Here is a 23,843-nt window from a genome sequence, read left to right as displayed (position 1 = left end):
CATGGCGGCGCCGCTGCGGCTGTGTCGCGGCGTGGCTCGGCTTTGGCAGCAGCCGCTGCTCCGCCGACCGACGCCTCGCCGGGCCGGCTCCAGCGGCGCCCGCAGCCGCCTGTACGAGCACGCGCGGGAGGGCTGGGCCTCATGGCCGCGGCTGGACATGGCGGGGCTGAGCGCGCGGATGAGCGAGGCCGAGCGGGAGCTGGAGGCGCGCAAAGGGCCTCTCAAGGCGCCGGACCTGCGCCAGCTTGTAAGCGGAGCGGGCTGGCCGGAGGGGGCGGGAGGGCGGGCGCTGGCATCTCCCCGGCTTCGGGTGCCTGGCCTCCGACGGGTGGCTCTCTCTCTCGCCCGCCTTTGCCGGTATAGATTGGTGTATTTCAGCCTCTGCCGCTTTAGCATGTGTGGACTCCAACTCCCAGAGTTCCCCAGCCAGCAGGCGTTAAAATGTCTGGACTTCCGTTCCCAGAGTTCTCCAGCCGGCTTGCATCAAAATGTCTGGATTTCAGTTCCCAGAATTGCCCAGCCGGCAGGCATTAAATGTTTGGGTTTCAGTTCCATGGAACTCCCCGCCAGCATGCATTAAAATGTCTGGATTGTAGTTCTTAGAATTCCCTAGCCTGCAGGCATTAAAATGTCTCGATTGCAGTTCCCAGAATTCCCCAGCCAGCCTGTTTTAAGACAGGTGGATTTTAACTCCCAGAATACCGCAGCCAGCATGGGGTCCACACATCTTAAAGTTGCTGAGCTTGAAAGACAGTAGTATATAGATGACCTCTGTTATTTTGAACCCTGGAGCAGTCAAAGAGCTTGGGATGCTAAGCCACAGAGAGTTCATGAAACAGGAGATGTGATTAATTCCATGCCATTAAGCCAATGTTGGCTCTGTCTTCTCCTGGATGATCTGTGCCCAACCTTGACTCCAGGACTTCCAAGAGTCCCCCTTTGCCTCTTTCTCTGAGTTCTTCCATCTGGCTGCTGGTTGTCCTCTTCTTAAGTTTCCCTTCACCTTCATTAACGTCTGCACAGATTGAACTGACTTGATTATATGCCATCCTCAAGTGACCTAGAATTTAACAGGTCAACCTATTTTTCCATTAATTCCATTCATATTTGTTAAATCCTCCCATCCTCCCTCTAGCCCAGGGGTAGGCAACCTTGGCTCTTTTATGACTCATGGACTTCAACTCCCAGAATTCCTGAGTCAGCTACACTGAGGGGAAAGACAGAGGTTTCCAAGCTGAGCCATGCTGGCTCAGGAATTCTGGGAGTTGAAGTCTACGAGTCATAAAAGAGCCGAGGTTGCCTGCCCTAGCCCCTCAAGCCTTGAATTGAATTAAAAGCACTTGAGTCCTATCAGGAAGCATTTTTAACTGCTTTAAAAAAAAAGTCTGAAGGTTTACGAATGAGTTTGCTCATTTACTTCTTACATGTAAATTTACTTACATGCTACAGATTTAGCCTCTCGTGGCTTCTGATGTAGCAGAATTGTGGTATGGTGAAAGAGGCTTCAGGTAGTCCTTAACAACCATTCATTTAGTGACCATTCAAACTCACAACAGCACTGAATAAAGTGACTTATGACCGTTTTTCACACTTAGGACCGTTGCAGCATCCCCTGGTCATGTAATCAATATTCAGATGCTTGGCAACTGACTCATATTTACAACGGTTGCAGTGTCCTGGGGTCACGTGATCCCGTTTTGCGACCTTCTGACAAAGTCAGTTGGGAAGCCAGATTCAGTTAACAACCCTGTTCCTAACTTAACAACTGCAGTGATTCTCTTAATGACTGTGGTCGTAGAATAGTGCAAAACACATTTAACAAATTTCTCACTTAGCAACATAAATTTTGGGCTCAATTGTGGTCGTAGGTTGAGGACTATCTATTCATACCGCGATCTGTCCTTTTGACTAATGTGGTTTAACCTTTCCAATTTTCTTTCTTCCTGTATCCTAACCAACCAGGTTACTGTTTGGGAGAGACTCAATCAGGTTCAAGAGGAGATTGCAAAACTCACCATAGAGAAAAGCAGAGTGGGGACAGAAGCATACAATTTTACGGTGAGTGCCTGTGATTGCAATCACACTGGAATAATCCCTGAATTTATTATAGGAAAATATGTTAACGAATTAATACCCTCCTATGTCTGGGCATTTCTCTTCAGAGAAGAGAAATTAATTGGTTGCTTTTCGTAGTTGTAGAATGGACAAAAATAGCTTTATATCCTTGGCTGATAGTTAATTATTCACAATCATTACATTGGTTTGTTCTATGAATAACCGTCCACTGTTGTTTTTTTTTCTTTGTAGCAAAGCCATGACGAGAGTACTTTACAGACGGTAAGGAAGTTTGCTTTTCCTTTTCCCTCTCCTCCCCTCCCTTCCCTTCCCCTCCCCTCCCCTCCCCTCCCAATGATTCTGGACGGTGATAGATTTTAAAAAATTAGAAACAAGTGGTGGTGGTGGGGGGAAATGAAACAATAAAAATAGAGAATATTTGCTTCTTTCTTCTGTGAATTCTTCAGCATCTCTCCCCCTTTTTCTCTGTCCCACCAGCTGCCTGTTTACCAGGCCTTGGTGAAAGAGGGGAGGGAAATCCGTTATCGCCTTCACGCCTTGCGCCAGGAGGAGATAGAGTTGCAAGAAAAATACTACCTGGATGGCCTAAAGCTGCCCAACAAGATTCACCCTGACGTGGTAAAGAGCATGAAATGGAGAAGTAAACGTTGGTGTGTCTAGGGCTCCATCCGGCACGGGAGATCAGGTCCAAATAAACTGACATTGCTAAAAAGCCAATACAGTAGGCGTTGACTTAAACCATTTGTTTAGTGACCACAGTTACAATGGCACTGGAAAAAAGTGACTTAACGGCCATTTTTCATACTTTCGTGCCATTACTGCATCTCCATGGTCACATGATTGGGTGCTTGGCAACTGGTTCCTATTTATGACGGTTGCGGTGTCCTGGGGGGGGTGTCACGTGATCCCCTTTTGCGACCTTCGGACAAGCAAAGTCAACGGGGGAAGCCAGATTCGCTTAACAACTGTGTTATTAATTTTAACAACTGCAGTGATTCACTTAACAACTGTGGCAGGAAAGGTCGCAAAATGGGGCAAAACTCCCTTAACGGCTATCTCTGCAACAGAAATTTTGGGCTTAAATTGTGGTTGTAAGTCAAGGCCTACCTGCACACAGGAATCTCCTCAAATAACAGTAGCACCTGCTTGAAGTCATAAACGAGTCCACAGAATTCGAGGGGTGGGATTGTTGGACTTTGTTCGTTTGTGGCTATATAGGGATTCTAGGCTGATTTCCCTTTTAACTCCTCCCCCAGCTTCTGTCACTCTTTCTATAAGCTCCTATGAGTGAGGCAGTCCAAATTCCCTGAACCTTTACTATAAAATAGTTGCAGAGTCCTCTGGCTTTGGATGCACTTAGCTTAGGCCTGGAGTTTTTCTCCTTGAGTTGGACAGAAATAATATTTGATGCTGTGGTCTTCACCTCTTCTCTTTACTCCCCGTAGCAATTTGGAGATGAGAACAAACCCAGGATAGTGGAGATTATTGGCGAAAAACCAGGTGAGAGCTCAATAGCCTGGGCTACCATTGAGGTAGAATTCAGAAGCCATTGAAAAGATGTAGTGCCCATCTACAGCCAAAAATAGAACTCGTGCAGTCAATGCGACACTGCAGTACTTTAAAGAATAATGCCTTTTGCTTCTTTGCTTTGTTTTGGAAACAGAATTTGATTTCAAGGTCAAAGGACACCTAGAAATTGGAGAAAAGCTGGACATTATAAGGCAAAGGTTAGTATGAAACATTTCTGTATTCCAAATGTGGGGTTAAAACTCATTTCACTTCAGTATGTTCCAGCTAGTCTGCTAAACGGAAACCAGAGAATAGGACAAGTGGAATTGAATTTCTTCTTAATCAGGCTGAAAAACGGGTAGCGTTCATTTAACGACCATTTAATAAAACAAGCAGAGAATGCAATATGCCAGTTCAGTTATTGCACCTTGTAGGAGAGAGAGTTTGGAGTGTGGTGGTAAAAAAAATAAAAAAATCAGGAATCTTGTAGCTTTTGTGCCTAACATATTTTATTAAAAGGCAGAATCTTTGGCAAGCTGTAGCTCATAAGAATTTTGAACCAAACCTAATAAAATTGGTTTTCGTGAAAGGGGCTGCCAAAATCCTTCGGATTTACGTCAGTATTTGGTGAGGTCGTTTGCCAGAAATTCTGCACAGTCCGTGTTCAAAGGCAGCTGAGGCAGAACACGACCAACTTTAGTTGCAAGGATGTGACGGTTTCCAATGCTTGGGGCCTAAAGAGACAAACGGGTGGCTCGGTTTAAATATTATCCAAAAAGATAAGGGAACTTTGCAAGTGAATTGGGCTGCACCCTTAGGAGTAGCTCGAACAATTTTTTTTCTACCTTTTCTTCTCCGTAGACGCTTGGCACATATTTCCGGTTTACGATCGTACTACCTCCGTGGGGCAGGTGCTCTGCTCGAGCGAGCCCTGATCCAGTTCACTTTCTCCAAGCTGATCAAAAAGGTATTGAATTCTCGAGCAGTGTTTTTTCAAACTTGGCATCTCTGACAGGTGTGATGGACTTGCTCCCAGAATTCCCCAGCCAGCCAGCCAGCCAGCCAGCCGTGCTCTTGTGTTGGTCGTACCCCAGAATCTTTGCAAAAAATTCAGAGTGATGGGAAAACACCCCATAATGCTTTTTTCCCCTTCTTCTTTGCATTAAGGTTCAAAAGCAAACCAAAAATGGGGGGAGGGGGGCTTATAGGCACTGGGACACGAGGGATTCCTGCAGTTCTTCATGTCCTTTTCTTTTCCCTTAAGGGTTTCATTCCCATGACCGTCCCAGACTTGCTTAAAGGAGCCGTGTTTGTGAGTATCCCTCCGTTCGTTCTGTTCCATGAGATTTTGGCTACTGAAGGTGCCTATGGAGCTGAATAAGTTTTTTAGCTTCTGAGGGGTCCTTGTTCCTCTCTCAGCTTGGTTGTTTTCTTGCAGATGTTATATTACCCAGCTAGGGAACATCATCAGTTCTAGAAGAGGTTTGGGGTTTGTGGGGAAGAGGAGGAGGACTGTGGGGTCCTTGGTGCTCTCTGAACTTGGCGGTTTTCTTGTAGACATCTCATGACCCAACTAGGTAACATTGTCAGTGTCTTCTGTTTATCAGGAAGGCTGTGGCATATTACCTGAAGTCCACTCCTCCCTGGTGTATAGCATAGACCCTTCCCGGTTTGAGGATCTGAACTTGGCGGGAACATCCGAGGTTGGCATTGCAGGTATGGTTAAAATAGGGAAGTCTTTTGGCCTGTGGCCAAGGATGAATTTGGGGGCCACGTCAGTGCTTGAAGGAGAGGGTTATATGGAGTGGAGGAGAAGGAGGGGCTAGGAGGAGGACAGTGGGGTCCTTGGTGCTCTCTGAGCTTGGTTGCTTCCTTGCAGACTTTTCATGACCCAACGAGGTAACATCATCAGCGCTAGAAGGGAGCAGGGTGGCGGAGAGGAAGAGGAGGGAGGACAATGAAAACTTTGGGGTTTTGATCTTGGTGGTTTCTTTGCAGATGTTTCATTACCCAACTAGGTAACGTCATCAGTCTTGGAAGGGAGGGGGTTTTGTGGAGAGGAGGAGGGGATCCTTGGTGGTCTCAGAGCTTGGAGGGTTTTTTTTTGCAGATGTTTCATGACCCAACTAGGTAGCATCATCAATGCTAGAAGCGGGGAGGAGGAGGAGGACTGTGGGGTCCTTGGTGCTCTCTAAGCTTGGTGGTTTTCTTGCAGACGTTTCCATGACCTAATTAGGTAACATCATCAGTGCTAGAAGGGTTTGCTCTCTGTTTATTTTTATTTTATTTTTATTTTAATCCCATTTATATCCCGCCCTTCTCCGAAGACTCAGGGCGGCTTACAAGCTTAGCAGTAGCCTTCATTCTACGTATATGCCTGCTTATTAGGGCTTTCGCCCCCCCCAAGCGGCATTATTACAAAGTCAGCTTAATTGCCCCCAAAAATCTGGGTCCTCATTTTACCTACCTGGGAAGGATGGAAGGCTGAGTCAACCTTGAGCCTGGTGGGACTCGAACCTGCACTAATTGCAGGCAGCTGGGGTTACTTAAGGAGGCATTAGCCCACTGCTCCACCAAGGACTCATATGTACAAACAGCTGACTCTATCAGTGTCAGTGGGAATGTTCTTGATGGTTCCTTGAGTTTACAGTTTGATTATTTGATTGCTCGTCTTCTGGCACTGGATGATGTTCCCTAGTTGGGTCATGAAACATCTGCAAGGAAGCCCCCAACTTGACAAAGACCAAGGACAAAAAAAAATGGGATTTCTTTAATTAAGAAACCTGTGAACATTCCACTCTTCGATTCTGAGCTACAAAGATTCTGTCGCTCCCATTTTTTCTTTCTTTCTCTTTTTGTCTTCTCCAGGTTATTTTGCAGACCACGCTGTGGCTCTGAAGGATACGCCCGTCAGGTCAGTCCGTGTTGTGCTTTTCTCTGCCTTCCCACCTTCAGAATTGCCCTTTTGGCTCCCTAGATTTTCCAGAGGGTTGTTTTTTTAAAAAAAACAACCTAACTTCCAACAGATTTTTATGGAGCGGGTGGGAAGGCCTGATCTGCCCCCACCAGTGTGATTAATCCTCTTTTTCTCTTGGCCAGGATAGTCTGTTCCAGCACCTGCTACCGAGCAGAAACTCAAACCGGCAAGGAACCATGGGGTCTCTATCGAGTGCACCAGTTCAACAAGGTGAGGCCGGCTTGACTCAAAGCTCTCCACACTCGGCAGATAGAAGATAGATGGATGGATGGATGGATGGATGGATGGATGGATGACCTTTATTGTCATTTTTTACTGTGGGCACAATGGCACACATTAAAAATGAAATTTAGTTGCTGGCTCTCAAAGTGTACACGTACATCACACCCATTTAAACATGCTATATACAACACACGTATAGACCTACTACACCCTTACATACAATTCTGGGAGTTGAGGTCCACCCATCTTAAAGCACGCTCTCTGGGGGATTCTGCGAGTTGGAATTAGATACCTTAAAGCACGCTGTCTAGGGAATTCTGGGAGTTGAGGTCCACCCATCTTGATGGATGGATGGATGGGGGATTCTGGGAGGTCACCCTTTTCTCCTTCCTGCATTCACCCAGGTGGAAATGTTTGGGGTCACCGCCAATGAGACGGGTTTCGAAAGCAGCGCCTTGATGGAGGAATTCCTCGCCCTCCAGAAGGAGATTTTCCTGGAGCTGGGACTGCACTACAAGTAAGGAGATGTGGTGGGCTTGCAGCTGACACAGGATCTGTCCGAGCCCCTTCTTTAGGGCAGCTGAAGTGTCCCCGGGGTCACACGATCCCCTTTTGCATCCTTCGGAAAGCAAAGTCAAACAGCCGGTTTAGTGACATAACTGCAGTGTTTCACTTCACTGGTGGAGCGAGAAAGGTCGTAAAATGGGGCCAAGCTCAGTGGAACAGCTGTCCCATTTAGCAACAGAAAATTTGGGGTCCCATTGTGGTTGTAAGTTGAGGACTGCCCGTACACTGTGGAGGAGTTGACAGTAAACCCCACCCTCCCCATCCAAGGAGCCAAGCGGATAAAGATGGCGGGAGGGGGGCTCAGCTCCTGCTTGCCCACCCAAAGGGGCTCCAGGGCTTAGCTGTTCCTTTGGGGCTGCTGCGCTTGCTCTGACCAGCCTCGCTTTGTGGCAGAGTTCTGGATATGCCCCCGCACGAACTGGGCCTGTCTGCCTTCAGGAAATTCGACATTGAGGCCTGGATGCCCGGCCGGAACCAGTATGGAGAGGTGAGGGGGTGGCAAGGCCTAGGCTTTGGGGAGGGGGGGGTTGCACTAAGGCTTGGTGGGGAAAATAAAAAATCAAGATGGTGGTCCAAAGGTTTGATTGACCTACCCCTGGAGGCACCACTGGTTTGGCGTCCGTGCTGGAATTATTGCTGGTGGCCAAGCCTTTACAGCTTGGGAATTTTCTCCGGGGAAAGTCGCCTGTCTTGCTCCAGGTGGAAAGAATTCACCGTCTCCGGAATCATCTGCTGAATTAAGTCCAGCCCATTTTGGACCCAGATTTTTTCTTTGTCATTTCTCATTTTCTTTTTTTTTCTTCCATTTTGGTTATAAGCAGCTCCAGCTGAGAACAACAGAGTTGAAAGGGACCTCGGAGGTCTTCTAGTCCAACCCCCTGCTCAAGCAGGAAACCATTTCAGACAAAGGGTTGTCCAATCTCTTCTTAAAAACCTCCAGGGTTGGAGCAGCCACAACGTCTGGAAGTCCCAGGATATCTGCAAAAGAAATAGCCCCTCCCCCACTTCTGATTATCCCAGCCTGACAAACAAGCATTAAAAGCCCCTCATGAACACTTCTGGGCTATACGGCTACAGCCCCTCTCTCTCTTTCCTGGACCACGCCAGTACAACGTCATGGCTGCATCAGTGTGATTCTTTTCATCACTTTTTATTTATTTATTAAATTTATATGCCTCCCCCCCCCCATCTCGAGCAACTCTGGGTGCTTTATAACCTCATAAAAGAGCCATGCAAGACATTGAGAATGTGAAAAAAACATTACAGAAAAAGTAGATGGGAAGGGAACTGAAGACGTGAAGAGGAGGGTGGTGGAACTCTTTCTTTCCCACCGTGCTCCTCGCCCTCTTTTCATTCTTCCCTCCCCCTCTAGATATCCAGCCTCTCTAACTGCACTGATTTCCAGTCGCGGCGGTTGAACATCTTGTACTACGATGAGAAACAGCAGCTCAGCTTTGCACATACGGTAAGCTCGGTCCCAGGGAGACCCGGGTTTGGAAGGGGGGGCAATGTCTCAAGAATAAAGAGGGTGGGGGGCTGCAAAAGGGAGAAAGCACCCACCTGGTGCCTTTTCTCCCTCTGGGCGATCTTGGGGCTGGGGGCTTCATGTCTACAGTTGCCAAACGTTCACGAGCCGTTTTGTGCTTCCGCAGGTTAACGGAACCGCCTGCGCAATTCCCCGGATGGTCATTGCCATCCTGGAGTCCAACCAACTCAAGGTTTGTCGAGGGGGGCGTTTGCTTGGCGTAGCCTCCATAGAATATGGCAGCCTTGCCCAAGCTGGAGCGCTCTCTGGGTGCCTTTGGGACTACGACGCCCAGAATTCCTGGCCAGCCAGGGAGGATAGCATGCTTGGGAAAACATGGCAGCTTCCTCCCTGTAGTGATAAAACAGTGAGGAGATTAGCAATGCACAGGTTCTATCCTTGTCCAATCTGGATGACCTCCTCCCAGGGTGCAGAGCAAATAGCCCAGCTGGTTGGGGGAAGGCTGGGAGTTGTAGTCCCAACACACCGGGAAGGCAACAGCTTTTGGGGAAAGCTTTCTATACATCTTGACGAACTCTGGTTTTCTTTGGCCCTTGCCGGTCCAGTTTTGAGTTGCAGGAATAAGTCAGAATCCAGGCTGAATCCTTGCCAAGGTCACCCTTGCTCTCAGGAATATCCTTCTTGTAAATAAAACAGGAAGAAATGGTCCCTGACTTAACAACATCCCTCTAGCAACAGTTTGAAGTTGCAGCAGTACTCAGAAAGTGACCTTGTGGCCAGTCACGACCAGCGCAGTATTTCCCTGGTCAGAGGATCAAAATGGTGGCTGCTTGATAACCCAGATTTTGCATTTCTGACGGCTGTCACAAAATCACCATTTGCAAACCGTCCCGGCTGGCTTTGGACAAGCAGAGTCATTGAGGGAAGCTGGATTTGCTTAACGACCCAGTGATCCGCTTAACAGCCGTGACCTAAAAAAGATACATTTGAATGTGACTCACTTAAAAAATTGTCCTGCCTAGCAGTGGAAATTGTGGCCACAGTGGCAGTGGTAAGTCAAAGACTGCCACATGCACAGGGGATAATCTTTTTTTTTTTGCTTTTGCTTTTTGATTTGTTTTTGCTTTTATTAAATTTATATGCCGCCCTTCTCCCTGAGGACTCAGGGCGGCTCACAACAATAAAAATTAAAATAAGAGTAAAAAATTTAAAAGAGAATTAAACAATAAATGCAAAATTACGAGACAATTTAACCCAGTAAAAAACCAATTAAAACCCGTAGTCAGTCCAGGCCCGCTTGACCAGGTCTTCAGGTCACGGCGGAAGGACCAAAGGTCAGGGGCTGTCTGCAGCTCCGGGGGCAATTCATTCCAGAGGGTCAGCGCGCCCACAGAGAAGGCTCTCCCCCTGGGGGTCGCCAGCCGGCATTGCCTGGCCGACGGCACCCTGAGGAGGCCGACTCTGTGGGAGCGAACCGGGCGACCCCATCTTCTCCTTTGCCCAGTGACCCCATCTTCTCCTTTGCCCAGGACGGCAGCGTTCAGATCCCGGCAGTTCTGCAGCCTCTGATGTGCGCCGAGGTCATCACCAAACCCAGCCACCACCTGTTAAAATACATCGGTCCCAACCAGTCCAGGAAAGGGAAGAAACCCATCTGGAATACTCAGAACGAGTGAGGACCCTCCGTTAGGGGCCGGATCCTGCTGCGAAGTGGGGCAGCCCCTCCTGAACAGCAGAAGTGCTACTTCTGCCTGGCTGTTGGAGGGGGCTCTGACGTGGCGCGTTGCATCGGTTCCCTCCGTAAAAGCCACCCATGAAGAAAGGCGCTTACTTGCGCCGTTACATTTCGGAGCAGTTCCCCTTCTGGGTGACGTCTGGCTGTAGAGGAGACCCCTTTTCTCCCGTCTGGGGTCCTTCTCTGAAGGACGGAGAGTTTATTTTCGAGACTGGGCGGGGGGTCCCTGAGTGGGGGAGCAGAACGGTTATTTCAGCCTCTAGTTTCTTCTGCACCCGTCTAATGTTCGTTCCTGTACTCTTTCCGGTCCCTTGAAATTTGGGCACTTTGGAAACAGCCCACATCTCAAATCCCATCAGGTTATCTGGACCGGGAAGGAGAAGGCTAGGAATAACATATGTCAATAAATAAGAATTGGGGTGATCTTTTCACTGCTTTTGTTGTGGCCTTGAGCGAAAAGTCTTGTTTTATTTGCATCCCTTCAAAAGCGAGCTGTCCTTGCCCCTGGCGCTCTCTGTTTGGGGACAAGCCCCCTGGGTTAACCCCCACACTCCCCCAGGGCTGGGATGGAGACCCCTTTTGAGGGGAGCCACCAGCTGCTGCAGGATTTGCCACCCGGTTCTCCTGCGACTCCAGTTGTTGTGCGGTCTCTCTCGAGGGAGCTCTGCCCGACAGCTGCCGTCCTGTGTCGCCACAGCTAGTTTGCACGCTGCAGGGCCTCCACCACGTGTGACTTCAGAACAAAGGCCTGTTACAAAAGGAAGATCAACAGGTGCAGCAGGCCAGAGTAAGTCAAGGGAGGGCAGCAGGCTGCCATGGAAACTACTCTTCCAAATAAGCTGGTCTGGAGCAAAAAAAAAAGGGTGGGGGAGTTGTAGCTTACAAATATAATTGGGCCAGCAGATGGGGGGGAAAGCTGACATCACGGATGCTTGCGGGTCTGCGTAGCTGCCACGGGGTAGAGGGGCTGGGCACGATAGTTCACATGAAGAGTAGCCTTGCTTCCGTGGTGGGCTTTGGGAGTAGAACAATTTTACGGGAGGGGAAACTGGGAGATTGGGCTAGAAACTAGGAGTTGTTGTGTTCGAGCCCTACGTTAGGTACAAAAGGTGGCTGACTGGGCCAGCCACCAGGAGACGGTTCTATTCCCACCTTACGCATGAAAGCTGGCTGGGCATTTTTGTGTCTGCATCCTCAGAGTTGAGTTGAATAGAATTAGAACTAGAAATTAGAATAGAATAGAATAGAATAGAATAGAATAGAATAGAATAGAATAGAATAGAATAGAATAGAATAGGACTGTAGAATAGAATAGATAATTAGAATAGAATTAGAATGGAATAGAACAGATTGTAGAATAGAATAGATAATTAGAATAGAATAGATTGTAGAATAGAATAGATAATTAGAATAGAATAGATTGTAGAATAGAATAGACATAATTAGAATAGAATAGAAATAGAATAGTATAGAGCTGGAAGGGACCTTGGAGGTCTTCTAGTCTAGCCCACTGCTCGAGCAGGAGAACCTATACCATTTCAGACAAGTGACTGTGCAGTCTCTTCTTAAAAGCCTCCAGTCATGGAGTGCCCACGTTTTCTGGAGGCCAGCTGTTCCACTGGTTAATTGTCCTCACTGTTAGGAAGTTTCTCCTCAATTCCAGGTTGCTTCTCTCCTTGATTAGTTTCCATCCATTGTTCCTTGTCTTGTCTTCTGGTGTTTTGGAGAATAATTTGACCCCCTCTTCTTTGTGCCAGCCCCTCAAATACTGGAACACTGCTATTATGTCTCCTCTATTTCTTCTTTTCTTCAGACTAGCTAGCCAAATCCAAGTCCTACAGCCGTTCTTTGTATGTTGATCATTTTCCCCCCACTCGTCTTAGGCACGTGATGTTCAAATAGAGAATGTTGCATTAAACCAGGGTTTTCCAGGTTTGGTAACTTTATAAGACTTGGGGACTTCAACTCCCAGAATTCCCCAGCCAGCCATGCTGGTTCCCCCCCCCCCGGTGCTGGCTGGGGAATTCTGGGAATTGACATCCACAAGTCTTATAAAGTTGCCAAGCTTGGAGACCCCCCCCCCCTTGGTTTAATGCAACTTAACCCTATTTCAATGTTGTGCGCTCCCGACGCTCGGCCAAGGCTTGGGATGCCTTCCTTCTGAAAACCCGTTTCCCCCCTCCCCCAGCCCCCATGCTTCGAATCCTCCTTCCCCTCCTCCCTTACACTTCGAGGGTTGCATAAAATGACCCCCTCCCCTCTTTCCAGCCGGACATACACAGCCTGCTTTGTGTGTGAATTCTCTTTCAACCACTGGAAAGGGAGGGTTTTATTTTTATTTTACTTTTTTTTAAAAAAAAAAAAATGGGGGGGGTCTCAGCACCCAGATAAGCAGACCCTTCCCCCCCCCAGCCCCTCGACCTTCTGTTAGGAGCTGGTGACATCACTTCCTCCCCAGCCTCCTCCTTAGCATTCCCCCCGCCCCTTTTTCCAAAGTCTCCGATGCGACTTCGGTTCAGCTCCAGAGGCAAATAAGTCCTTCAGGCTCCCCCATCCAAGGACGTTGGCCGGCTGCTGCTGCTGCAACAGACCTCGCTTTGCATGGGGTTCTCGCCCCCCACTTTTTTTGTAGTCTTTTCTGTGGTTTTTCTTCTCTTCCCTCCCCCCCCCAAAAAAAACACCAGTCCAAGAGGAACAGAGAGGCAAGCTTGCTCAAGGTTTGAGCTATGATTTCGCTGGGAGTCGCTCTCCTGCTCTTTCTCCTCTGCCGAGGTAAGTCCCGTGCGTGGTTTCCGTACCTTCCCTTCCAGCCCGTCGGCTCTCCATCGGCTCTCCATCCCCGAGGGAAGCAAGCCGAAGGTCCCCTCCGAAGTTTCCCCCCCACCTTCTGATCTTGCTCCATTAAGCACTTAAGCAGCCTCGGTGCAGCCCACCGAGTGTTTCTTCTGCAACTTAACATGCAGATCAGCCAAGGAGCCTGGCAGAATCGCCTGGGGTGGGCTGGGGACTCCGGGTTTTGTAGCCATGTTCCCCAAAGTCTTTCCTGCTGATTTGCCCCACTCCTTCCCCCCCCCCCCCGAGGAAGGGCATGAGTTTTGCCAGAAGGGAGCAAAACCAAGAAAAAAAGGGCTTCTTGGGAAGATGCCCCGTCTTCCTTTGATGAGATCTAATGTTTTTCCTTTTTTGGGGGGGCCCTCGGAGGAAGAGTCTCGACTTGGGAATGTATTCTAACAGAATAACAGTGGGAAGGGACCGTGGAGGTCTTCTAGTCCAACCCCCTGCTCAAGCAGAAGACCCTAGACCAGTTCAGAGAATTGGTTGTCCCAATCTCTTCTTAAAAATCTTCTGTTGGTGGTTAGAGTTAGAATATACCTTATTTCAGCTCTTCCCCCCCCCCCCCCGCAAACTGTTACCTTCCCATTTATGGGGTTGTAAGTCTTAGAATTATATTGCTGGGAAGGACCGTGGAGGTCTTCTAGTCCAACCCCCTGCTCAAAAGAGCCTTCTCTTACCTGCCCAGGTACTGCTGGGGCTTATAGGAGTTTGAGTCCGCTCTCCTTAAACAAGAGGAGATAGGAGAAGGCTACCCCGACTCGTTTGCTGCTTTCATTCCTACAAAAATAGCAAATCCTAGCTTTGAAGCTAGAAGTTGATTATCACATCTACCATCCTCTTCAAACCTTCCTGCCGAGAGAGATCCTCAAAACTCTTCTCGAATGCCTCTCGCTCTTCCCCACTTGCGCTTGTCTTTTTGTTTTTTGTTTAAAAAAAAAACGCTTTCCATTATTTTTTCCAAAATCCCTGCTCCACCCCCCACTCCTGTTCCTTTTATTTTCTCTTTTTCGGTGACTCTTTCCCCAAATTTGCCTCCTTTTTCAAATGCCATACAGAGCCTTGACAATACCAAGCAGTTACATTGGTAGTTGGATGGAGGTTGAGGGGTGGGGGTGGGGGGTCCCGTTCCGCCAAAACAACTCCCGGTTTAGACCCGGATTTCGTTCTGAGGAAGGCAGAGCCGGTCTTGGGCCAGCGCTGCGCCAATCGTGGTCTTTCAGAACTTGGACGGGATTACAACTCGGGGTGTGTGTGTGTGTGTGTGTGTGTTTCAGCACCCTGGAGAGCGGGGGTTTTCAATCCCAAGGAGGTTGCCTCCAGTCCTGCCTTTCTCTCCACACACCCCACCCCCTATGCAGGGAATTTTTAAAACACACACACACACACACACACACACACACACACACACACACAGCCCTCCCCTTTTCTGTTCCTGAAATGCTTGGATTGTGTGAATTGGGCTTGCTGCCTGGGGTTTGGCCACGGACTAGCTGCATTTTGTAGTTTGAAAGTTGGCCAAAAAGCTTGATGGATTTCTTGGGCAATGCAGTCTATCGGTTAGTAATCAGGGGTAGGCAACCGTAGCTCTTTGATGACTCCTGGACTTCAACTCCCAGAATTCCTGAGCCAGCACAGCTGGCTCAGGAATTCTGGGAGTTGAAGTCCAGGAGTCATCAAAGAGCCACGGTTGCCTACCCCTGGGTTAGTCGTAATGGGAGACGGATCAGTCCAGCATGCCTGGACTTAAGCTCCCAGGAGTCCTGAGACTGCCTGCTTTCAGCTGTGTGGATTTCAACTCCCCGAATTCCTCAACAAAACTGGGCAGTTGGGGGATTCTGGGAGTTGAAGTGCTGATGAGATCCTGAGTTTACTCATTCAGGCTGGGACTGCGCTCCTAAAGGAAGGAGGGCACGGAAAAACCCAATTCCAATCTTATGCAAATCAGTAAAGAGTAGGAATCGGTAACACGTTTTTTAGAAGGAAACAGAATTAATTGGGGCTGGGGGAGGGGGAATGGATGGGGAGGCAGCTGCTTCCAGTACATGATTGATGTTTTCACTTCATTTTGGGTTATTATTATTTTTTGGGTACTGTTGTTGTGCAGTCTCTAGCATTATGTAAGACTTATGTAAGTAAGTAAGACTGGCACACCTGAAAAACTTAAGCCCTCTCTTCCTAAGCTGTTGAGGGGGGGGAGGTAGGGGTAATAAATCCAGAGATTTATTAACCCCAGAATGACAGCCTTCTTTGCAACAGCCTCCCCACCCTTTAGTTATCAGTGGAATCAGAATTACAGAATAAAAGACTTGGAAGGGACCCCTTCCTTGACCGTGGCTTATTGTAAAAACCAACAGTGGATCTGTAAAGGGGACATTAAGGGGGGGGGTGTTGGCAGAATTATTTAACATCGGGTCATAAGCTGGCCAGAGGCATGGGACAGCGAGAGAGGTGGTGTATCGATTTAATAAACAATAAAATTTAAAAATATTCACTGTTGTTCTGACCGGAACTTTGCCTACTCCCTGCCGACGTTTGCTTGAACAGCAGCTGGATGTCCCCAAATGAAACAGCTGAAAGCCTTTTCTTGAAGGAGGAAGATTTAATCCAGCTTGGCAGCTTTTAAGACCCGTGGACTTCAACTCCCAGAATTCCTCAGCCTGCATGTGGAATAGCCTGGCTGGCTGGGGAATTCTGGGAGTTGAAGTCCACAGGTCTTGAAAAGTCGCCGCAGTTGAGCAACTCTGCTTCAATCGGTCTCATTTCTTACGGGCTTTTTAGCCCAGGAAGGATTGAGATCAGAAAATAAAACGAGAAGGGAAGGGAAGATGGGTGAAGAGGGAGCAGGATGGGGAAGGGAAGGGAGGGAGGAAGAAAGAAAAGGAATAAAGGAAGACGTACAGAGGAGGGGAGGGGAGGCTTGCACCTCAAAGTAGAGACAGAGAAAGATAGTTCCCACAGCGGAGGAACATCCGGCTTTAAACAAGAACCTGCTTTGGTTCTCTCGGTCTACAACAGCTCAAAAGAAAAACGGACCGTATTTTTTGCGAAGCGATTCGGTACAAGATGTACCTGGCTTAACAACTGAAGCGTGCCAGTTGAGCAGCTGTCTTCTCTCACTCAACAGATGCCATTCAATAAGCTGCGTTCCTGCCACATCTGGACAGGATGAGGACACCGTAAACCTTTGCTTCCCTCCATCAGGGCTGATGAGAGTTTGGAGGTGTGATGCCGGGCAACATGGACACAATTAGCTTTTCGGAAATTAAGCCTCTTCCAAGTCTGCTTTTTATTTTGTCTTTTAAAAGGAGGGCACTTCAGAGAAAGCAATTTTGCCTGCGTTCTCCGATGAAAAGCTATTTCCATTGACTAGGGTGGTTACACATGTAACAGAGGGACAGAATCAAGATCACATGAAGTGCTAATACCACTTTATAAGGCCTTGGGAAGGCCACACTTGGAATACGGCATCCAGTTTTGGTCACCACGATGTAAAAAAGATGTTGAGACTCTGGAAAGAGGGCAGAGAAGAGCAACAAAGATGATCAGGGGGCTGGAGGCTAAAAGATGAAGAACGGTTGCTGGAACTGGGTATGTCCAGTTTAATGAAGAGAAGGACGAGGGGTAACATGATAGCAGTGTTCCAATATTTCAGGGGCTGCCCCAAAGAAGAGGGAGTCAAGCTATTCCCCAAAGCCCCAGAAGGCAGGACAAGAAGCAACGGATGGAAACTAACCAAGGAGAGAAGCAACCTAGAACTAAGGAGAAACTTCCTGACAGAACAATTAACCAGTGGAACCACCTGCCTCCAGAAGCTGTGAATGCTCCAACACTGGAAGTTTTTAAGAAGAGACTGGACAGCCATTTGTCTGAAATGGGATAGGGTCTCCTGACTGAGCAGGGGGTTGGACTAGATGACCTCCAAGGTCCCTTCCAACTCTGATTCTGTTCTGTTCTTTTATCCACATCGACTAAATTAGAAAGCTCCCAGTTCCCCGGCTGCTCTTTTATTCCCATGTCATAGAAAGGAAAGTCAGATTAATATCAGACCAGTCACGAGTGCAAACCCTAGCAAGCTAACCAAGCATTGTGTTTTCCTACTGAAATTTAGCTACGTTTGAATATTTGGCAGACTATAATGTTTTCTCTCTTCCCCCCCCCCAGCATTTTCGCTTCCCGTGCCTACTCAGCTGTCCAAGGAGGATGAAACGGTAAAGGGGAAGGGAAGGGAAGGAGAGCGAAGAATACACAGGTAGTCCTCGATTTATGACACCAACTGAGGCCAGAATTTCTGTGGCTAAGCCAGGAGGCCCTTAAGTGGGTTGTGCTGGATTTTGCGACCTTTTTTTGCCTCCAGTTATTAAGCAAACCAGTGCAGTTGTTAAGTGAGTCGGGCTGTCATTAAGCGAATCCAGCTTCCTCCAATAGACTGTTGTAAGTCGAGGACTACCTGTATAATGGGAGTTGGGAGAGATGAACTTTGCTGGGAGAGTTTGGCTGGTCTGCAACAGGCAAAGTTTCTCCGGGGATGTTGGGGTGTTTGGGTTGTGGAACAGCTGCAGAGCTTTTGAAACGCCAGGAACTTTACGTAAGTGAGGAAAGAGAGAAGAAGTGCCAGATGTGCCAGATGTGGACAGAAGCAGAGAGAGGGAGAGAGGTGTGGGGGGGGAGAGAGAGACTCTCAAAATAGCTTCCGCCACTAACTTCCGGTCTTCTCCTGGGTTTTCTGGCTAGGTGGTTAAATGCATCTCTGAAATCTTAGCAGATGCCCTTTCCAGATCCAGCCCAATGCCGGTGACCAGCGAATGCATGAAGACCCTGAGGGAGGGTAAGTGGAGAATTGGGGTCTTCCTCCTTCACCACTCCCCTCTAGCACTGATCATGTTACCTAGTTGGGAAGTGAAAGAAACCACCAAGCTTAGAGAACTACAAGGACCCCACAGTCCTCCTCCCCCTCCTTCTCCCCCCCCCGCAAACCCCAGTGAAGTTCAGATGAGACCCCCCCCCAGTTTCTTGGTTAGTAAAGGAGATGGGGGGAAACAATACTGTTTCACACTTGCAAGATTCTCTAGCATTAGAGAAGAAGAGCCCTGGTGGCCCAGTGGTTAGAATGCAGCATTGCAAGGCTGGCTCTGCCCACTGCGAGCAGTTAGATCCTGACCAGTTCAAGGTTGACTCAGACTTCTGTCCTTCCGAGGTCAGTAAATTGAAGACCCAGATTGGGCGATGTGCCGAGTCCGTAAACTGCTTAGAGAGGGCTGTAAAGCACCGTGGTTGTATATAAGTCTAAGTGCTATTGCTATTTACAACAAAGTAGAATTAGTTCCTCTGGGCGTGAGGCCTCTCTGGTTTAACCCCACGAGGCGTCAATCTTGCAAGTCTTAAGGGTGACGCTGTCTCTTATCTGTCCGTCTGCTTCTCGGCTCCTTTTTTGTCCAGTCTCCCACGCTCTTTCCCATGTTCCAGTACATCAACATTGCATGCTGTAAGTTGCTTGCATTGTGTGTGGACCCATGCATTTGTTACTCTTGGGAGTGTTAACCCGAGCTCCATTTCAGATGAGAGAGTCCTTGCGCTGCTTCACCATCGGCATCTTCTGACGGAGTTGGAGGAACTTGCCCATCAAGGTCAGCATCTCTCTCTCTCTTTCTCTCTCTCTCATCTATCTATCTATCTATCTATCTATCTATCTATCTATCTATCTATCTATCTATCTATCTATCTATCTATCTATCTATCTATCTATCTCCCCCAACAGCTGTGGCAAGAAAGGGTGTAAAATGGGGCAAAATTCGCTTAACAAATGTCTCACGTAGCAACAGAAATTTTGTCGTAAGTTCTTTGTCGTAAGTTGAGGACTACTTGTATTGACTTCAGTTGAATACTTTTATTTGTCCAAGTGTGATTAGTCACATAAGGAATTTGTCTCCGGTGCAGAAGCTCTGAGTGTACATGCAAAACAACAGATAATCTTCATCATCGTATTAATGACACTAATAAGAGGGGGAAATAAAGGAGATAACAGCAAGGATAAATAATGCTACTACAGCCCTGCCACACGGGCAAAGGTACACAGAGGTTGGACAGTGCTGTGAGAATTAGGTGTTCAGCAGAGCGAGGGCACGAGGGGAGAAATTGTCCCCGCCTCTCTTATTTTTTACGTTCGCTTTGGCTCCATGTCTTCCATTCCTTTCCCAGAAAATGCGAAGCATCTCCTGGCCCAGGAAATCCACCCCAATTCTGGGGAAGAAAAGCAACAAGGAGAACTCCAGAAGAAGGATGGGCTTGCTCAGCAGAAAGAAGCTGCCTCTGAGAAGACGGAAGAGCGGGCTGGCGGAAAGAAAGAGGAGGAGGAGGAGGAGGAGGAGGAGGTGATGAAGAAGGATGAGAAAACTAAAAACCCCAAGGAGAAAATCAAGGTCTCCCAAAAGGAAGATCTTCAAGACTCTCTGGAGGAACGGGATGTAGAGGAGGAGCAGGAGGAGAAGACCGCCTCAGAGACGTGGCACTCGAAGGAATATTTTGGCCACGTCAAGAAAAGAGGTTCTAGGCAGCCCAAAATCAGGAAGGGGATGCTTTGGGGAGGTGAAGAAGGCCAAGAGAGAGAGGAAGCGGGCAAGAGACGCTTGAGGATGGGTGAGCAAGAGAGGAATGACCCCCCAGAAGAAGAGGAGCAGAAGAAACACCACCAGGGAGGACACAGTGATGAGAGCTGGGAGGAAGAGGAGGAAAGATCTGCTGTGGCCAAGAGGGTGGCGGAGAAGGCCAGCGATGAGGAGACCGCCCAGTTCGAAGAGGAGGAGAAGGGCCTTCCAAGCTCCAAGGCCCATAAAAGCTGGAAGCCACGGAAGGAAGAAGCAGAGGAGGAGGAGGAGAAGCACGACAAGGTGAGACATGGCCACCACCATCCATCGGTGGGCTTGGAGCTCAGGAAGAGACGTGGGAAGGAGGAAGTGGATCTGAAGGGCAGGCACCACGCTCCGGAGGAAGAGGAGGAGGAGGAGGAAGAAAAGCACTCCAGGCAGAGGAAGGTTGGTCCTGAGGCAGAGCTCTTTTGAGCACCTATCAGCTGATTTGATTTTTAAAAAGGCTTCCATCCCGTTTTTGGTGGCTTCTGCTTTCAAAAACTAAGGAAGGAGAAGGGGGAGTAAAACAGGAAAATAAAAACAGCTGGGAAGATCCAGGAGGAAGTAAAGAGTTAGGCTTCTAAACGTTTTCTCCTAAATAGGGGTCGTTTAGGACAGAGTTGGTCAAACGTGGCGACTTTAAGACTTGTGGACTTCAACGCCCAGAATTCCCCAGCCAGCTACCCTATTGGCTAATGCTGTGCTACGCCGGCTGGGGAATTCTGGGAATTGAAGTCCACAAATCATAAAGTCTCCAAGGTTGGCCACTCCTGCTTTTGGAGCTAAGTGTCCAAGCTCCTTTGTCCTCCTCCCCATGATTTGCTTAACAACTATGGCAAAAAAAAAAAAAAATATGGCCATAAACCCAGGCACGGCTCGCTTAACAATCTTTGCTTAACAACGGAAATCCTGGTCCCAGTTAAGAGTCGTACGCTGAGGACTCTGCCGCTATTCTGACCTTCTCTTCTTTGAAGGTCGATTGCGATGCCCATCACCCTCCAAAAACCGCTTGCCTCCGTTTGGAAATGGCGGGCCGGCCTCAAATTTCTCAGCCAAGGTCACCCTGGCAGGGCAATTGTGGGAGTTGAAGTCCGCAAATCCGGAAGACCTCCACGATGGAGAAGACTGACATCGGACCCATGCTGGAGGGTTCCGCTCTTTTTCTCTTTGAACTAAATTCTTTGCTCGTCTGTTGCTTTTTCCCTTTAGGCTCAGGAGGTGGAGAAACTGGAAGAGGTTGAACGGCAGCTGAAGTGGGCGGCCGACAGGCTAGAAGAACTGAAGCGGGGTTAAATCCTGCAGCCGCCCCTGGAGCTGGGGAGGGTAGGAGAGATCCCCGGCTCTCCATCAAGTAGCCTTCTGTCAGCCCCCTCTCCCCCCCCTCTCTCTGACCCTTGTATTCAGCTTGGCTTTAGACTGTTAATGAAGTTTCGCCCTTGCTTACAATGAGAATAAAGAAGAGAAAATCTGGAGCTCAGGGCTGGGTGTCCTGGATGCCCTCTGGGCTGGGTGGTTTTCTTGCAGACGTTTCGTGACCCAGCTAGGGAACATCATCAGTGCTAGACGGCAGTGGGGTTTGTGGAGAGGAGGAGGAGGAGGAGGAAGGAAGAGGAGGAGGAGTAGAAGGAAGAGGAGGAAGGAGAAGGGAGAAGAAGAAATGTGGAGTCCTGGATGTTCACAGAGCTTGGTGGTTTTCTTGCAGATGTTTCGTGACCCAACTAGGTAGCATCTTCAGTGCCAGAAAGGAGTGGGGTTTACTCTGATTGTGTACAAGTGTTTTGCCCTGTCGGTGTTGGTCGAGTGTTGCTTTCTTGTGCGATCCTTGGTGCCCTCTGAGCTTGGTGGTTTTCTTGCAGACGTTTCATGACCCAGAGAGGGAACATCATCGGTGCTAGAAGGGAAAGGCCTTTGCAAAGGAGGAAGAAAGGGGAGGGGGCTGTGGGGTCCTTGCTGCTCTCTGAGCTTGGTGGTTTTCTAGCAGACGTTTCATGACCCAGCGAGGGAACGTCATCAGTGCTGGAAGGGAGGGGGGGCTTGCTCCCTTCGTAGTCCCTTGATAGGGACTTGGCAGGAGGAACCACCAACTCAGGCAAACCCTTAATTACATAGTAAGCAAGGAACCATCAAGAGCACTCCCACCATCATCGAGAGGGCAAGACACTTACATATAAACAGGCCACAAATCCCCCTCCCCCTCTGGAACTGATGATGTTATCTAGTTGGGCCATGAAACGTCTGCAAGAAAACCACCCAGCTCAGAGAGCACCAAGGAGTCCATAGTCCTCTTCCACTCCCTTTTAGCATTGACGATGTTACCCAGTTGGGTAATGAAACGACCACAAGGAAGCAACCAAGCTCAGAGTGCACCAGGGACCCCACAAATATCCACCTGGCTCACATTTTTGCCGCAAACAGGGAGGCATCTACTTCCCAGGTAAACGAGCTTGATCTGGCTACGGAAGACTGTTGTAGGAAGAGTTTGTTCCGCGCCTCTGTTTTCCCATTGACTGCTATCCTCAAATCTCTGCTTGATACTCCCAGGATAGCTTTGATCAACTCTTAAGAGCTTAATGCTACCGATGTATTTTATTCTATATTTTCACTTACGGACTTTAGATGCCCAGGGGACCAGTTTGCATGGCAACGTGTCTACGTCGCAATCCGAAGGATGGTCCCACGGAACAAGGCTATCACTTCTGTGTTGTGCATCAAGATAAAAATAATATTAAAATTGGTTTAGTAATATTGCTTTAATATTGTTTTTTCCCTTTTGACAACTTGAAGATGGGTGGACTTCAACTCCCAGCATTCCCCAGCCAGCGTGAATTGAAGCCCACTCATTCTCAAGTTGCCACAGGTGAAAATAACGACAACTCTGGGTTAACGGGGGCTCCCATAACTTCAAATTTCCACTCGTAGAAGAGGTGACCTGTTGCCTCTCTGCATTTTGCTGACGTAAGCTTGCCTTTTTCCTAAGAACTGCTGCAGTAATTCTGCTGCACCATTGCGTCAAATGCAGTTAAACCTGCACACACTGCAAGTAAAGATAATGACCTAAGACAGTGCTTACTGCCTCTGTGTGTGAGCTAGTTGTGTCTTTGTGTCCTCCGAGACAGCTGTTCCGTTGTGGTCCGGTATCCGCTGAGTCCATCTCTCTCGCTGCAGCTTATTTCAGAGGAGAGCGCTGCTTTTGACTTCTGCTTTTACACACACGTTAAGAGGGATGTGTCCCCGCCTACAGTTAAAAGAGCTAGTTTGGCCGAGCGGTGTAGGCACCAGGCTAGAAAGTGGGAAACAAGCGAGTTCTAGTCCCACCTTAGGCATGAAAGCCAGCTGGGTGACTTTGGCCCAGTGACTGTCTCTCGGCCAACCCACCTTGCAGGGCTGTTGTTGTGAGGAAATAGGAAGAGGAAGGTGTGTTGATCTATTTGCTGTTTTATTTGTAAAAAGAATAAAGATGGAATAAATAAAATACAAATGCACCTCAGTTGTCGGATAGGATTTTAAAGGAAAAATGAAAAATAAGAGAAGATGGGAATTTCTAAGCAAAGGGGGTTTCGGAAGGGTGGAACTAAAGTGGTCTCCGTCCAGGTGAAGGGGCAGAAACGTACGTGCGACAGTTTCCCCCTTCGTCTCAAAGGAGGCTGTAATTAAAGAAAAGGTCGGAGACCAGCCGAGAGCGGCAATGTGCCTTGCTTTCAATCTGGAAATGTGCCCGTCATCACGTGGGATGGGTTGTGTTGTTGTCGTTTTGACTTGTGGGTCCTCCTATCTGAGTCTGATACCGCTGAACATTCAGGGGTTGCTGCCCCA

The 23,843-nt window shown here is 48.5% G+C and overlaps 2 protein-coding genes across 5 annotated transcripts; both read left to right on the top strand.

Annotated features, from left to right (window-relative positions):
- On the top strand, positions 1-19,031 carry SARS2 (seryl-tRNA synthetase 2, mitochondrial). Of its 4 annotated transcripts, XM_083369432.1 has the most exons (19): positions 1-247; positions 1,963-2,058; positions 2,308-2,337; positions 2,554-2,694; positions 3,522-3,576; positions 3,740-3,803; positions 4,447-4,552; positions 4,850-4,897; positions 5,193-5,301; positions 6,454-6,499; positions 6,685-6,772; positions 7,189-7,301; positions 7,745-7,838; positions 8,724-8,816; positions 9,004-9,069; positions 10,367-10,509; positions 17,569-17,615; positions 18,139-18,232; positions 18,963-19,025. In XM_083369432.1, the coding sequence occupies exons 1-17, from the start codon at positions 2-4 to the stop codon at positions 17,609-17,611; spliced, it is 1,581 nt and encodes a 526-aa protein (XP_083225558.1). In that variant the 5' UTR covers position 1; the 3' UTR covers positions 17,612-17,615; positions 18,139-18,232; positions 18,963-19,025. The 4 variants fall into 4 exon arrangements, with proteins under 4 accessions (XP_083225558.1, XP_083225561.1, XP_083225560.1 ...); XM_083369435.1 differs by lacking the exon at positions 10,367-10,509 and having other exon boundaries at positions 18,963-19,031; XM_083369434.1 differs by lacking the exons at positions 17,569-17,615; positions 18,139-18,232; positions 18,963-19,025 and adding an exon at positions 11,270-11,312.
- CCER2 (coiled-coil glutamate rich protein 2) lies at positions 18,967-23,512 on the top strand. Its single transcript, XM_083369442.1, has 5 exons — positions 18,967-19,031; positions 19,342-19,472; positions 19,603-20,435; positions 21,240-21,608; positions 21,640-23,512. The coding sequence occupies exons 2-4, from the start codon at positions 19,442-19,444 to the stop codon at positions 21,321-21,323; spliced, it is 948 nt and encodes a 315-aa protein (XP_083225568.1). The 5' UTR covers positions 18,967-19,031; positions 19,342-19,441; the 3' UTR covers positions 21,324-21,608; positions 21,640-23,512.
- The last annotated feature ends 331 nt before the right edge of the window (positions 23,513-23,843 follow it).

The sequence above is a fragment of the Vipera ursinii genome (assembly GCF_947247035.1).
Source record: "Vipera ursinii genome assembly, chromosome: 9".
In the NCBI taxonomy this organism is placed as follows: domain Eukaryota; kingdom Metazoa; phylum Chordata; class Lepidosauria; order Squamata; family Viperidae; genus Vipera; species Vipera ursinii.
This window is presented reverse-complemented; position numbering and strand designations above follow the sequence as displayed.